Raw genomic sequence first — 15,475 nt, 5'->3', positions numbered from 1 at the left:
TTAGTTTCAGGTATACAGCAAAGTGATTCCGTTATACATATATATGTATCTTTTTCAAATTATTTTCCCATTTAGGTTATTGCAGAATATTGAGCAGTGTTTCCTGTGCTATAGAATAGATCCTTGTTGGTTATTTATTTTTAAATATAGTAGTGGCAAGAAGGTAACCCTATAAACATATGAGGATTGTGGGTGGAGATGATTACAAGAAGGTAATAGCTGGTATAAAGTGTTGAAAGCAGTAAAGATTCAGATTTTCAGAATATGCTGAGAGCAAATTTTGAATTTGTGATCATAAATTTAAACACAACACTCTGTTTTTCTCCAGCAACACATAGTTAGTTATTAGGTGCAGTTATACCTTATATAAATGATATCAGAGTTTAGCTTTGCTAGGGAAGTACAACAGAGGAAGAAAGGATCCAAAAAGTTGAAAGGTTTGTGTATCAGCCTGATGATAACCCTGTTCCTTGGATGCTATGCTGAAAAAGACAGAAATTAGAGGGAAACTGAATGAGAAAGTGGTAGGCTCAAATGATTGAAGATCTTCATGAGTTCAAAGAATTTTTGGATGAAAAGTTTAGATTAATAGTGAAAAGCTCCCAAAAGCATTTGAGCATTTTTGTTGGTTGTTATAAATAGCAACTCTAAATGTCATCTGCAAGACATCATTAGCAATAAAGATTCAAAGAAAGCTTTGGGAAAGATAATGAGCTGTCTTTGAAAATGTATCAGTTATGTGCTTTAGATAATCCTTGTGGAAGGGTGGCACGTCAAGTGGAAAACCTGTACCCATAATATTTAATTAGGTATCTTTGGGCAGATTCTTTTAACTATATGAATTAATGGTATTCATTATAAGGATGGTGGTCCTTTTAATCCCTCAAATCCAATGTATTCAAGAGTCCTTTAAACTTCTTTTGCTAAAATGCCTGACATTACCCAGATCTCTTTGTGTGTAAGTGTGGGTGAACAAATGTGTTAGCACCAGACTTGGGGGGAGGGGAGATGGGATAGTTCTTTTAGAAGGTTCCTTGTAAGAAATGGCATAGCTAAAGAGAGTGAAAGGGAAAGAAGAATAAGAAAAACTATTCATTAATAAGATGGCAAGTTTAGAATATATAACATTTAAACATAACTCTACCTGAAATCTCAAACTCCTGAAAGAGAGAGTTTCCTCCTGAAAGATTGAGTTGAAGAAAGCTTTTCATGAGTTGCATCAGTGGTAAAGAAATAGCCTTTGTATGACTACTAGAGAATAAAAGGATGATGGATGATTTGGTTTCAAATTATTTTAATAGCTAAAATAATTATTTTCCCTATATAATTAAAACATGCACAAAAATGTTCCTGTACCTAGAAACCTTGAGAATTAAGAGTCTTAAGGTGTTTCTAGAACATTTCTTTGCTTAGCTAAAACAAACAAATAATAAAAGATACAACCTATTCCTCTTAAAATGTATGAAAGCCACAGTACTCAAATTAATAGACATATTTAAAAGGCAAGTAATTAATAAGGGGAACACTTAACTCATTTTGTTGCTTTTGAAAGACAAAAAATGCAAGTGGATATCCTATTACTAATTAACTCCTAATTGCTCGCTTGACTTTTTATTTCATTGGAGTATAGCTGATTTGCAATTTTGTGTTAGTTTCAGGTATACAGCAAATTGATTCAGTTATACAAATATATATATTCATTCTTTTCAGATTCTTTCAGATACTTTGCCCATATAGGTTATTATACAATATTGAGTATAGTTCCCTGTGCTATACAGTAGGTCCTTGTTGGTTATCTATTTTATGTGTAGTAGTGTGTGTATGTTATCCCAAGCTCCTAATTTATCCTTCCTCCCCACATTTCCCCTTTGGTAACTATAGGTTTGTTTTTGAAATCTGTGAGTCTATTTCTTTTTTGTAAATAAGTTCATTTGTATCATTTTTTAAAATTAGATTCTACATATGAGTGATATTATATAATATTTGTCGTTCTCTGACTTCAGTTAGTGTAATAATCTCTAGGTCCATCCATGTTGCTGCAAATGGTATTATTTCGTTCTTTTTTATGGCTGAATGATATTCCATTGTATATATGTACCACATCTTCTTTATTCCTCTGTTGATGGACATTTATTGCTCGACTTTTTTTAAAAGTGCCTCAAAATATGCCCAGGCAAAAATTTGGTAACACAAGGATCAAAGGAAGTAGTTAAAAATATCTCCATTCAGATCTTATTCTGGTACAAATAAGTTGAACTCTGTTATTACTCTCTGCACCCAAAATCTGATAGTGGAGGAAAAAATTATTTAAATATATTCTTGCCATGTAAATGGAAGCAGGAACCTAATGCACTATTTGCACTTATTCAACAAACATTTAAATACTTACTAAGCACTTACCATGCTCCAGGCACTGTTTGAACAATTGGGATAATTTAGAAAACATAGCAAAGATCTGAACCTTGTCTTTTTAGCCCTTAAATGCTAATGTGGGAAGATAGGTAATATACTATAATAATAAATGTATACAGTATATTAAAAGATTGTAAGTGTCCCTGGAAGTGAAGTAGGCAGTAGACTATAATATTAAATAGGGGGATAAAGTATACCTCACTGAGAAGGTAGGATGTAAGCAAAAACTTGAGAAACTGTGGGATTTGGACATGCAGATATCTAGAGAGAGTTCCCGCTGGGATGAGCACCTGGTCCAAAAGTCTATGTTAGAAGAATGTTTGACGTGGACAGGGACTATCAAGAGCACCAGATTCTGTAAAAGAGTGATGGGGGGGCTTCCCTGATGGCACAGTGGTTGAGAGTCCACCTGCTGATTCAGGGGACGCGGGTTCGTGCCTCGGTCCGGGAAGATCCCACATGCCGTGTAGCGGCTGCGCCCGTGAGCCATGGCCGCTGAGCCTGCGCATCCGGAGCCTGTGCTCTGCAACGGGAGGAGCCACAGCAGTGAAAGGCCCACGTACCACAAAAAAGAAAAAAAAAAAAAGAGTGATGGGGGTGGATTTGGATTTAGAAAGAGGTGGAATCAGAAGTTATAGGCAGATAGATTGATAGATAAACATATTCTGTCTCTTAGTCCTCTCTCTTGAACTACTCTAGTACATTCTGTCTTTTTATGTTCTGTAGTAAGAATATAAAAGACAGCTTACTAAACAGATTAATGATTCAATTAGCTTAGCCTAATCGAGGGATAAATTTTCAAATATTTCACGATGCCGCATCCCACACATTAGGTGCTAATCCTGTCCATATCTGTTTAAATTCACAGTTGGCCTGATGTTTACCACCACTAGGGGATTCTAAAGCAGTACACCTTGCATTGGCAATATTTGGGATTACTTATTTTCTGAAACTATGTCTTTCACTTTCTATTTAAGAATTAGAATAAAAGATGGAGGTTGTCAGAAATAATATTACCTAAAAGCATAGTAGAAATTCTATGTTGTTGATTAGTCTCATATCGGAAATGAAAAGACACCTTCATCACAAATGACCACCCAGCTATGAACATCAGAAATACTGGGAATATTCTAGTTTCAGGGCAAATTTCATTGTATATAAGCTCATAAAAAATGAGAACCCAAGTCCCTGGAGCAGAAGAAATTTAACTTATGCAGTACACCAAGATGAGAACTTCTAGAAAACTGGAGGTGTAGAGGTACTATACTTGTTTAATATTTAAGATAGCCTAGAGCAATGATAATCACAGACAAACTCTATGAAATGTTATTTGTGCCCACATAGTTACATTAATTTTCTTTTAATCTTTGTCCCAGGAAGTATTTCAGTTGAATTTTACATTTCTTTCCAAGAAATTAGGAACTCTGGAATCCAATCTCATTTACTTTAACTTTTTTCTCACAGTTATTTCCAAATCCTAAATGAATTCAAAACCAAGAATTTATCTTGCATTTACTTCTTCAATATGTAAAAACAACTTGGTTTAGGTGAACTTTAATATAATTCTGGGATTAGGTTTACTCAACTAATGGGTTACTCATTTATTAAACACATTGATCTAATTCATATTAGATATTCATCTCATACACACAAGACATAAAGTAATAGTTACTTTTTGAAGGTACTATGTGTAGTGGTTGCAAAAGGAGCTCTGTAATCAGATATTCTGGGTTCAATAATTAACTCCACCTCCTTCTAGCTGTGTCTGTTTGGGCAAGTTAATTAACCTCTCTGCCTCAATGACCCGATGCCCAAAATAGGAATTAGTAGTGATATCTGCAACATAATTGTGAGGAATTAAAAAATAAGTCATGTAAAGTGCTCAGCATAATGCCTGTCATCTAGTAAAAATTCAACAAATGTATACCATTTTTGTAATATGTATATGTGTACATTTAAAAGTATCCTGTGATATAGTTACAACATTATTTTACAAATATGGGATGATTTTCCATCTTTAAAATGTCAGAAGAATGGTGGAGTCCCTGAAAACAATGACATATCTTGGTTTTTAAAAAGGGAAATGAGCAATTCAAAGTTTCCAGTGAATGGATTACAGATATTATGGTATAGAGTATCAAAGATGACTAGAATGACTAAATTCAAAGAGAAAAACAGAGTTTGATAAGTTTTTACCTTTGGCTCTTGTTTTTGTCTTTGGATGGATTTTAGCTCAAATCCTGATGAACTGTAGAATCTTTAAACAGGCGAATACAAATCTCTCTGTGACATAATTTCAGTATAAGAAAAAAAGTTTTTCCAATATAATGGCTAAAAAAGAGATGAGACTCACAATGAATATTTAAACTATGTTCATTAACTTTAAAGCAAGACTGGAAATTATACATAAGAGTGAATTCTTGGAGTTTTTAAGTAGGTTCAGCAGCCTTGGGAAAGTTTCTGAGTATATTCTGTAAACCTATAACTAGTCACACATCTCAATACTATCACTTACAAAATCAATCCTAGATACGGCTAAGGTTAGAAATCCACATATACAACTAAAGATTTTTTTTTAATCAGCAATATAACTGAAACTTGACACTGAATTTAAAGTCTGTGCAGCAAGCGGATAGATGAAAAAGTAGATATCCAAATTAAGAAAACCAGGATTTAGGAACCGAACAAGGTTGACAATAGGTTTATCAGGCTGTTTTCAAACTCATTGGGATTTCTTAACTTCTTGAATAGTTTCATCAGTCTCACCACGAAGCCGTACAACATAGAAAAATGCATAGCAAGAACCTGGAAGAGAACCAGATTGCCTGTCTTAAAAATTAAAATATAGCACAGATACTAGATTTTAAAGCTCTGCAGGGATCATCCAGTACAGCCCTCTATATCCTTCCACTCCCACATCATTTTCTTGATAGGTGGACCAAAACCCAGAGTTGAACATTGTTCTCATCTTCCAAGACTGTGCTTTTCTTCCCAAAATGATACCACTGTTTAAGAAGAAATGTAGTGGTAAGAAGCAGGAAGGCCAGAAGTGTTTAACAACATTCTTGCCATTCTTTTGGGGGCCATATACCATAGCTGCAATAACATGAATTATCATAAGAATTGAATTAATGCAGGGAAGACACTTGGAGCAGTGCTTGACACACAGAGATCACCCCCGAAATACTAGTTATTTTTATAACTGGTAATAATTAGTCCTTGATTTGGGACCCAATGACTAGAGTTCAAGCCCCAAGTCTGCCACTTGTAAGGTAAGTTCCCTGCTGCGAGCCCCCTCATCTGTCAAATGAAGAGATTGAACTACATGTTATTTAAACTTCCTTCTAGTTCTTTCTTGTATCTCCAAAGCTGAGGCTAAATGTAAAAGCCATACAGTTATTTGAGGTCTTTTAAAAATTAATTTTGTTTTTTTCCAGTTAAATCACAACTACCTTCTACAGTTAAGAAAATTATCACAATGAAATCTCCAGAATGCTAGAAATGAAATATCTATTCTATCTGTTCATTCTATAGTGGTCCATATTGGGAAAATAAAGCAACCAGATCTAGGGGTACTGGATACTATATTTCTCACTTTTTGTTTATAGGGAAGCAGGGAAAATCTTTATGACATGATAGCAATTTGGGAAGAATTTGTAATCATTACAAAGGAGATCTCCCCCCTATGTATACTTTAGACAGAGATGACCTCATACCCTAGCATAGTTACTGGGGGTGTTCACACAGGTGTCTGAATCCTGTTCTGCAAGAGAGATTTTGGTAGAAAATTCAATTTTATTCAGTTAATAGATTTTTCCCTTTAAGGCATACTAAACTATCTTAATTTAGCTCATTGCAGAATATTTGCTTTGGGGTAATTTTTTCTTCCTACAATTTATAACATTTTGGTTAGGTTTCATGGGCTTAATTTTGATCAACACAAAGAGTTTATACTCTATAGTGACAATATATGTGTAACAAGGGAAATACATTATCCTTAACTGTATTCCTTGGGTACTTTCAGATATGATTTTCTGAAAATATGAATAAATATTGCATTTGTGTTTAAGAGTAATGAAGTGGGTTTTTACACCAATTAAAATTTTATAAATCTTGTATTAATTTTAAGAGTCAACCAGTGTACAGATGTATCTATATGGACATAAGTAATTTTACTGTTCCTTGTCTACTTCAAGTCTTTCTAAGAGTCAGATTGTCTCAGTGAATAGAATTAAAACATTCATTTCTTTCTGAATTATTTCAATATATGCTTTAGTGGAGGTTACACAAAATTGGAAAATTCCAAGTACTTTTTAATTTTAAAATGAGAAAATTGTGTAGTATATGTGTAAGGGGCTGAAAAGGGGCTGTTTCCTTGAGATTAATATTTCTTTTGAAAAATTTCTGTCGTAAATGTTATTGCTTGTTTAATTAGGATGGTAATACGATTTGATCTTTCCAAGTAAATTGACCGATTTACTATCAATAAGAGAGAGCAAAACTCAAGATTGCGGTAGTTTTCCTAGCAGAAGCTGGAAGTTAAGTTGATATTTCACCCTTAACAGCTTTCCCCACTCAAGCCACCTGAACTTCCAACTTGAAGGTTTAATGTTACTCTAGGATTCGTACTAATTCCTGCCATTGGTTAGGGCTTTATACCTCAAGAATTCTTAGTGAATCTTATTATACAGTAGACCATTTGACTTCTCCATTGAAACACCTTCTTGCCTGAAGCCCTTTTAGCATATGGAAATCCTCTTAGCTCATTATCCTCTGCCCATATGGGTCCCAAATTCTTGCCGTCAGATTCTCTGACTCAGTTCTTCAACCTCAAGATTGGTGTTTCAATAATTTGGTTCCTAAATTATGACCAAGTTTATAAAGTATATCATATCTATGCTGGCATGCTGACTGTCTAGCTCCTATTCCATCCACATAGGTATGTTTCTTCTTAAAGTTCTCCTCTTAATCACTGTGTTGCCTTGAAGAATCATCATGACTCAGGCATGAGTTGCATGTTATGATAAATTTGTGTTCATAAGTATGTAAGACATTAAAGATTTTGACTGGTGTGAACTTAAAGAAACTTGACCAAGGAATGAATAAATGAACTTGGTATCTAGGCTCTTAATATATTGATTTAAATTTTGCTTTTGTACTCACTAGCTCTGGTACTCAGACCACATAATTTAAATTTTGTAAGCTTCAACTTTCTCCTTTGAAAAAATAAGCTTAAAATATTTACCTTGAGTTCTGCTTCTATTCATGAAAGAATACTAGTTATAAGACTTACCCTCCTACTGTAATATTCAATAGTTAGAAGACTAGGCAAAACATATAAAACAACTCTCACACATTAAAGAACAGACAGGGAAGCGCTATAATACCTGTGAAAAGGAAAACAGAGAGAGTCTTGGCAATACCTAGATTTCTGCCTGGAGGCAGTTTTTGGACCATGGTACATGGAAGGACAGCCCAGTCAGAACTACAGGGTCTTTAAATTTTGTAGTTGAGGAGACAAAGATCTGAGTTTGGAGAGAGCAAGGCAGCTTCGATTTGTAAGATTGATTATCAGAAAGGAGGGAAGCATACAGAGAAGAACTCTAGAAATCTGCATAGGTGTTACTCTGAGAATTTTATTTCAATAACAGTCTTCACATATGTAGAGTGAAATTTGATAAGGCTAGGCAAAGAATAAGTGCTGGAAAAGAATAATTACAAGAGAACTTTAACTAGAATTCCCAGAGCTTTCACAGGTCTGGGAGTCTTTTGAATTCCCAAGCCAGAATAGTGAACCCTCATTGAATACTTGGAATGTTCAGTAGAGAGCACAAAAGGGTCAAGCTTTAGTAATAGAGATAACTCTAAAGACTACTTCAGTCTCATCCTAAAAATGTTTTTAAAGCAAGCCTCAGAGGGGTTAGTCTGACCCACAAGTAACTTAAGCATCTGCCAGAAACAATCCTAACCCCTTCTAAGGGAATAAACAAAATCTAGCACTACACAGAATAAAAATCACAATATCTGGCAATGAATGAAAACATTACTGGACATAAGAAAACATAGGAAAATGTGACTCGTAACCAGGAAATAATTCAGTCAATAAAAACAGACCTGGAAATGACAGATGATAGAATTAACAGACAAGAAGTTCAAAACACCATTACAAGTATAAATATGTCAAGGAGTTAAAGCAAAGCATGACAGTTTGCATCCTTCAAATGAAAGGCACAATATCAGGATATTTGCTCAAATTTCTATTTAGGTGTGCTATATAAGTATAATAATGATAATAAAAATTAGAATACGAAGAGGCGATAACAATTACTGTTTGGGGATATGCTGTGTCTGACCCTTTGCTAAGTGCTATACACATATTATCTAATTTAATCTTCATAGCAACCACATGATATAGTTACTGTATTTATTATTAGTTCTCAACTAAAAAAATGATGAGGTTGAGAAATGTTATGTAATTTGTTAGAGAGAACACAAAAGAAGGTTACAAACTGAAGATTTAAGCCCACATCTGTCTAAATTCGGAAGCACATCATTACAGTTTCCCAAATCCTAAAAGTTATGAGCATGAATGCCACTGTAGAATTTTTTAGCCTACACTGCCAGGTTTAAGAAATGTTCTAAGATTTTGTTTTATATCTTATTTCATGTGAAATTTAGGCTCTTCAAGATGTATCCTGTAAATGTAGATAATTTTCTAAACTCAGAAATCAGGCTGCCATTTATTTACAAGAATAACTGTTTGCCAGGTTGATTCTAGAGACTTTTCTAGAGCCAGTAGAGTAATAGTCTATTTTTTAAAGCAAAGTGGACTGAACGTATTGTTGCCAGGGGGAGACAGTGGCAGGGAGGGATAGACTGGGAGTTTGGGATCGACATGTACACCCTGCTATATTGAAAATAGACAACCAACAAGGACCTACTGTATAGCCCAGGGAACTCTGCTCAATATTCTGTAATAACCTAAATGGGAAAAGAATTTTAAAAAGAATGGATATATGCATATGAATAACTGAATCACTTTTGCTGTACACCCAAAACTAACGCAACATTGTTAATCAACTACACTCCAATATGAAATAAAAATTTTAAAAAAAGACAAAGTGGACTCAGTTAATATTTTTGTTCATATGTTTCCATCTAAACAATTCAAGAAATGTTTTATATAGGAGGTAAAAATTTAAAAACCACTTGAAAACCTTTTAAGCATTAACACTCTGGTTTCTCTTCAGATCTTAATAATCTTTTGCATTTTTAAGCATAAATGCTGTCACCAAATGAAAAAAACTTTATCTTATGAATATTTTCCTTATATTACACTCTAAATCTGCAGCTTAATGTGACAACAAGAACCAGTTACAATCTTTTCTTAAATTCCAAAATATAAAGCTAGAAATACAATAAAGTCTAGTATATACGTCTTACAGGTCAATTTCTTACCCGATGTATCGAGATAATGTAGAGTATATACTTAAGGTTATGTGCTATTTAGATTTTCATCAGAAATAGAAAAATACTTTAACTTAAGTCAAAATTATTCATAATAATGTGAAAAATTGTTAAGGTTTCTAAATCTCCGTCACGTAATTTAGAGGCAGATAAAAAAATTATGATAAAGATAAATCCCAATATTTATTTGTATTCTTTCCAGTTTTCTTCTGATAGTGTTTCTAGGAAAAGTAGAAAATAAGATGTAGGTTCAAGACTAAATTATGAGAATATGTAAATTCTCATATATGTCTGTCCTTGATATGTTATACGCCCCCGTTTTCAAAGACTGCTATCGAAGTAAGCATTTGCTTAAAGAACAGTCGAAACTCCTACTCTTTTTTTTTTTTTTTTTTTTTTCTCGGTACGCGGGCCTCTCACTGTTGTGGCCTCTCCCGTTGCGTAGTACAGGCTCCAGACGCGCAGGCTCAGCGGCCATGGCTTACGGGCCCAGCTGCTCCGCGGCATGTGGGATCTTCCCGGACCGGGGCACGAACCCGCGTCCCCTGCATCGGCAGGTGGACTCTCAACCACTGCGCCACCAGGGAAGCCCGAAACTCCTACTGTTGAAAGACTTCACAATTTGGTCAACTCTTGGGCCTTATTTCCCCACTGCTCCTTTTTGTACAACTCACAGTATATGCCAACTAAACCACTTGCCTTTCCTAGACCTCTTAGTGCAGTGCTTCTCAAACTCTAACGTGCATGTTCATCACCTGGAAATTTTGTTAAAATACATATTCTTGCTCAGCTGGTCTTGGATGGAGTCAGCATTAGAAGTGAGTTCCCAGGTGATGGTATGCTACAAGTCCAGTCACCATACATTGAGTAGTCAGGTGTTCAGACTGCTGCATGTTGTTCATCTTCTGCATTTCCTCTTCAGCCTTTACCACTGTTTAGATGTGATCCTCCTCTGTGGTCCTTTGTGCGTTTGCCCATTCAAAGGCTGAATGAGCCTCTTTCATCTTAGGCTCAGAGAAAATTTTGTATACCTGACATCATTCTCCTGAAGTTTTACCTTCACTTTTGTGTGTCTAGTCAATGATCTCCTAAACTTTGAGGACTATTTATTACTTATATCCCCAATATCTAGCATGGTGTCTGGCCCACGGTACATGTACAATAAATATGTATTGTAAAGTAATTAAAGGACATGATAAGAGATAGAGGGAAAGAGAATAAAAGGTAACAAAAATGAAGGAAGGTAAAAAGGAAGAATTGGGTACTGTGAGATCACATTTTATTGCAATTTTCATATAGTTCCTTCCACATATAAAACTACTACAGTATGGAAAATAACAGGAATTGAAACTTTTATCATGTTTAGAGGGGGGCAAAAATTTTTTTCCATTATTTTGCTTTCTCAATAGCAGTATTTCCAGGGAAGATAGATAGATGGACAGGCAGACTCCTGTGCCACAAGCATATTTTGCAATAGGCCTGCTAAGAAAAAGATGAACTCTTTTACCATCTAATTATGCATAGTGTTTACTGGGGACTTAAGGTGAATCGCTCTCCTTTTAGTGTAGAAAGCAGTTATGATAATAGAAGATGAAAGTCCTTTTCACGAGAAAAAATCCTGAATATTTCCTACGTAATCACCAATGCTGCAATTATTTTTACTTATGGTCCTGGGATTTAGCAAGAAGTGCATTGGTACCACCTTTGGAGACTTACTCAGATATAGATATTGTCATATGTGTGAGATATTCATGTACATTCAGATCTTCTTTGTTAAATGAATTCTTTTTCACTTCAAAATCTTTGCACTAGTACTAATTATTAGTTACTTCTTCTTTGCCATCAATAATCTATTTTGAGATATATATATATATATATATATATATATATTTCCTTTTTTTCTTTTTTTTTTTTCTTTCAGGGTTTGAACCTGAAAAGACCAGAGTCAGTACAAGGAGGGAGAGAGGTAAGAAAGTCTAAGGGAGAGGGAGGGGGAAGAAGAGAAAATGGTTACAGTGTTCCGGTGATTTTGTTGATGTTGACTGATGCTGAGGATGTTAATGACAACGGGGATGTGTTGAGAGGATTTATGATAACATACATCTCATTTACTCTGACCAAACCACATTTTATACATATTTATGTAAACGTATTATTTGTGCTGCTCCTCTGAAACTGAAGAAAGTACCAGGTCTCTGGTTAGGCAAGTGTTGTTTCTGTTAAAATAGATTTTTATAGCAGTAGGGCCCTCTAGACAGGGCAGAAAAAACTTTTTTAAGCAAACGTTACATGCAATATTTAAAATGATTGATTGAGAAATTAGCATAATTCTAGCAACAGAAACATTTTATGTCATCTGGGATTCTTCACTCTCCTATCCAAGACAATTGGCAAATGCTACTAGGCGTGTGTGCAATTTTAGATGGTATGATGTTGCCCTGGTAAGACTACTGATTCTAAAACTTCCTTTAATTATTATCCCAGATGCTTTATAAGGAAGGGAAACTTTTAATAGTACCAAACATAATACCATATCGTTTATGTGATGCATATTATTTTCTAATTCTAATGTACAGGCTTAACTTCACCTTGATTAAAATTCTTTCCAGGCTAAATGTGTAAATGCTGTATTTTACTTTGTGACTCAGGTTGTTGGGTGTAGGGGGATGGTGGGATATTTAATTCAGTAAATCAATATTTTCTTGTTGCCCAAAAGGTAATTTTATTTTTGGTGAGATTTATATAATTTGGGGGCAAAAGTGAAGATACTTTGTCTTATAAAATGAGAAAATAAATGTAACCCTCCTCCCTATCTGTGGCTTCTCTTTCTGTAGAAACATTTTTCTTCTCTATTTAATACATGGTGTTTGCCCCTTCTTTCCTAGCTCTTTTAATTTTCAGTTGTGTGTTTTTAGTATTTGACATTTTATTTCCTTGTAAACCTGTCATTTAGGGTCTTTCTGCTTATTTGCTATTTTCCATCCAGAAGAACCTATTCTTTTTGAAGGATGCATAACAGTAGGCTCACACTGGCAAAAGAGCTGGAGAACGTGAAATATAGATAGACTTATCTATATTTGAGATTTTTCATGATGTAGGAGAGCAAGGTAAAAAGGACGTGGTCATCAGTAAAGGCAGAGTGGGAAAAATTATGTACTGTGTAAGGAAGACCTCAGAGCCATTTACAGGTTTTGTGAGGGTAAATACTTTCTCTCAGATGGGACTAAAATGGATCTACTTAGAGACTTAACTCATCACCTTCTAAGTGAAAGTTCACACCCAAGCAGGACTGCCACAATTTATTTCTGCTGATTCAGTGCCTTTGAGGACATTCAATTTGGGTTGTAATACTCAGCTTCTCACCACTGCATGCTAGTCCAAGAGCAACTGTGTCTAAAGAGGGGAAACTTAAGTCCATGTACCCATGTGATGATGTTGCTAAATGGTAGCAAAAGTCATTTTTTAGATTAAGATTTTGTAGATTTTCATGTTATTTTTAAAAGCCTAATGACTGACCTTTATTGAAAAGAGTTGCTGTTAAATTTTATTTAGTTTTTCATTTCCTCTTATTTTATTTTTATTACAAATGCACTTGTGGGTAAGGAACATGTCAATAATGTATATTAAATTAAAAAAAATTTTCTTGAAAGTATTTTATGGTTTGTGTGAAGGTCAAATTTTTAATGACCTACAATTTAACATATGCATCTGTATAGAGGGGACAACCTTGATTTGGGCCTCCTCCCTGAGGTTAGTGGAATAATTGAGAAGGAGGTAAGATCATCCAGTTAATGATAGCCTGGTAGTGTCTTCCCTTGAGACCCCCAATCCAGGAATAGAAAGTAAAAGTCAACTATTAAAATTCAAAACAACCACTTCATTTCCTGTCTGGGCAATACTGGGTTACATGGGCATATTTCTATCCAGCCTAACACTCACTTTAGTTTTCCCCATGATTGTAAAGTCTAATACATTCTGTGGTAAGAAACTTCAGAGAAGTATCAGACAATTAGGTGAACTATGTTGTGGACACTTCTGTCAAGTCTCAGTGGTAAGTGATCTGTAAATGAGAGTGTAATTCCTTCTTAAGAGCTTCCTGATCTGATCTCTCTTGCTTATGAATTGTGACAGGTATCCTTCTGATTCCTATTTGCTGTGTTCTGTTACATGCATGTGTTACAAAGATGTATAATGTACTTCTGATTATGTTAAATTGAAGTGTGTGGATTTGGAAAACTCTTACTCAAAGCATCCTCTTAGAATTTTTCATTCTAATGATATTGTGATTGATGAAGACTGAATGACAACAATTACTCTTAAAATGAATTAATTTGTCTTAGTTCAAATGACAGATGTTCCCAGTAGGTGTTGACGGATGTGACACTAGGGCCTCTTACCAAATATTTATAAGAAGGCTTAAGAAGCATCAATTAAAATGTCTATTTACCATTTGAGATCATGACAACAGTTAGAATATGCATGGAAAATCGAAGCAGGCATTAATATGCTATTTAGCTAAGTGGTAAATATTATTAAAAGGCTCATTGCTAGACAGGAAGGCCAGATTTGAGCACTACATGCCATATAAAACATAAATTAAGAAGAAGTGATTAAGATATAAATTACCTTCCGGAAGGAAATAGAGAGGAACAGCACCTAAATTGCTTGTATTGTTGTGAAATATTTGAAAATAGGTATTAATTGTATAAAAAACTTCAGTTACATTAATTTTTTGGTATATTTATTCTTTATTTTTATCGTATATTTATATATTTTTGGTATATTTACCATGCATGTAAATTGAGGGGGCTGATCATAATAGATAATAACAAGGTTGTTTAAAAAGGGAGATTAGTGGAATGCTGTGTGAAATGTGATTATATAACTGATATTCCTTTCTGATTGTAAGTGAACTTCCTGCCTGTAGTGGGATCTTATAACTCATAGAAAAACCTCAATGAAATTTCACTGGATATGACACATAGACAAATCATATTTCTTTTAAGGAATTTCTGTTCTCCTAAATACAGTGCTTTTACTGTTAAATGTGGATAAAATCAGTTTACTATCAGTTTTCTTAAAAGATTGTATAACTTTGTTATTTTAAATAGTATTATATTTTCCAAAGTATGGTTTTTGTTAACTTATTAAAGATTCATCTGTGTGTGCATGTGTGCCTGTATATGTACGTATGCATGTGTTTGTACACACGGATTTTGAATGGCAAGGTGTCTTTATTTTCACCTTAGCTCAAAAATACTCGACCATCCATATTCTGGATATTTTATATCACAAGTCTAAATGCACGTGATGTGGGACTTTATATCATGGATAAAGAAAACTATTATGGTTAGATATCTAAGACAGGATCAAGCATTTAATTTCAGAAATTACACTTAATATGGCAAGCTAAGATGAGAGACAGTGGTTACTGGAGCTTTTGGGTTATGGGTGTTGTTGGAAGTTAACAGAGATTCCAGAACCACTGATGCAATGGAAATAAAGTGCAAGCGTGTAATGATCAGGAATCACTTTTACATAATTGGCAGAGATCAGATCTCCTCAAAGTGATGAACAAAGTAAGTAGAGATTATGT

At 34.5% G+C, this 15,475-nt stretch overlaps 1 protein-coding gene across 6 annotated transcripts in view; it reads left to right on the top strand.

Moving 5' to 3' along the window:
- CCSER1 (coiled-coil serine rich protein 1) overlaps positions 1-15,475 on the top strand; it is a 1,251,132-nt gene that overhangs the window by 835,746 nt on the left and 399,911 nt on the right. For all 6 annotated transcript variants that reach the window (XM_067736957.1, XM_067736956.1, XM_067736955.1 and 3 more), the window contains one exon: positions 11,801-11,845. In XM_067736957.1, the coding sequence (XP_067593058.1) occupies positions 11,801-11,845 (45 nt within the window). The remainder of the gene's footprint in view (positions 1-11,800; positions 11,846-15,475) is intronic.

This window comes from Pseudorca crassidens, chromosome 4, assembly GCF_039906515.1.
Source record: "Pseudorca crassidens isolate mPseCra1 chromosome 4, mPseCra1.hap1, whole genome shotgun sequence".
NCBI lineage: Eukaryota > Metazoa > Chordata > Mammalia > Artiodactyla > Delphinidae > Pseudorca > Pseudorca crassidens.
The sequence above is the reverse complement of the archived record's forward strand: the minus strand, read 5'-3'. Positions and strand labels throughout refer to the sequence as shown.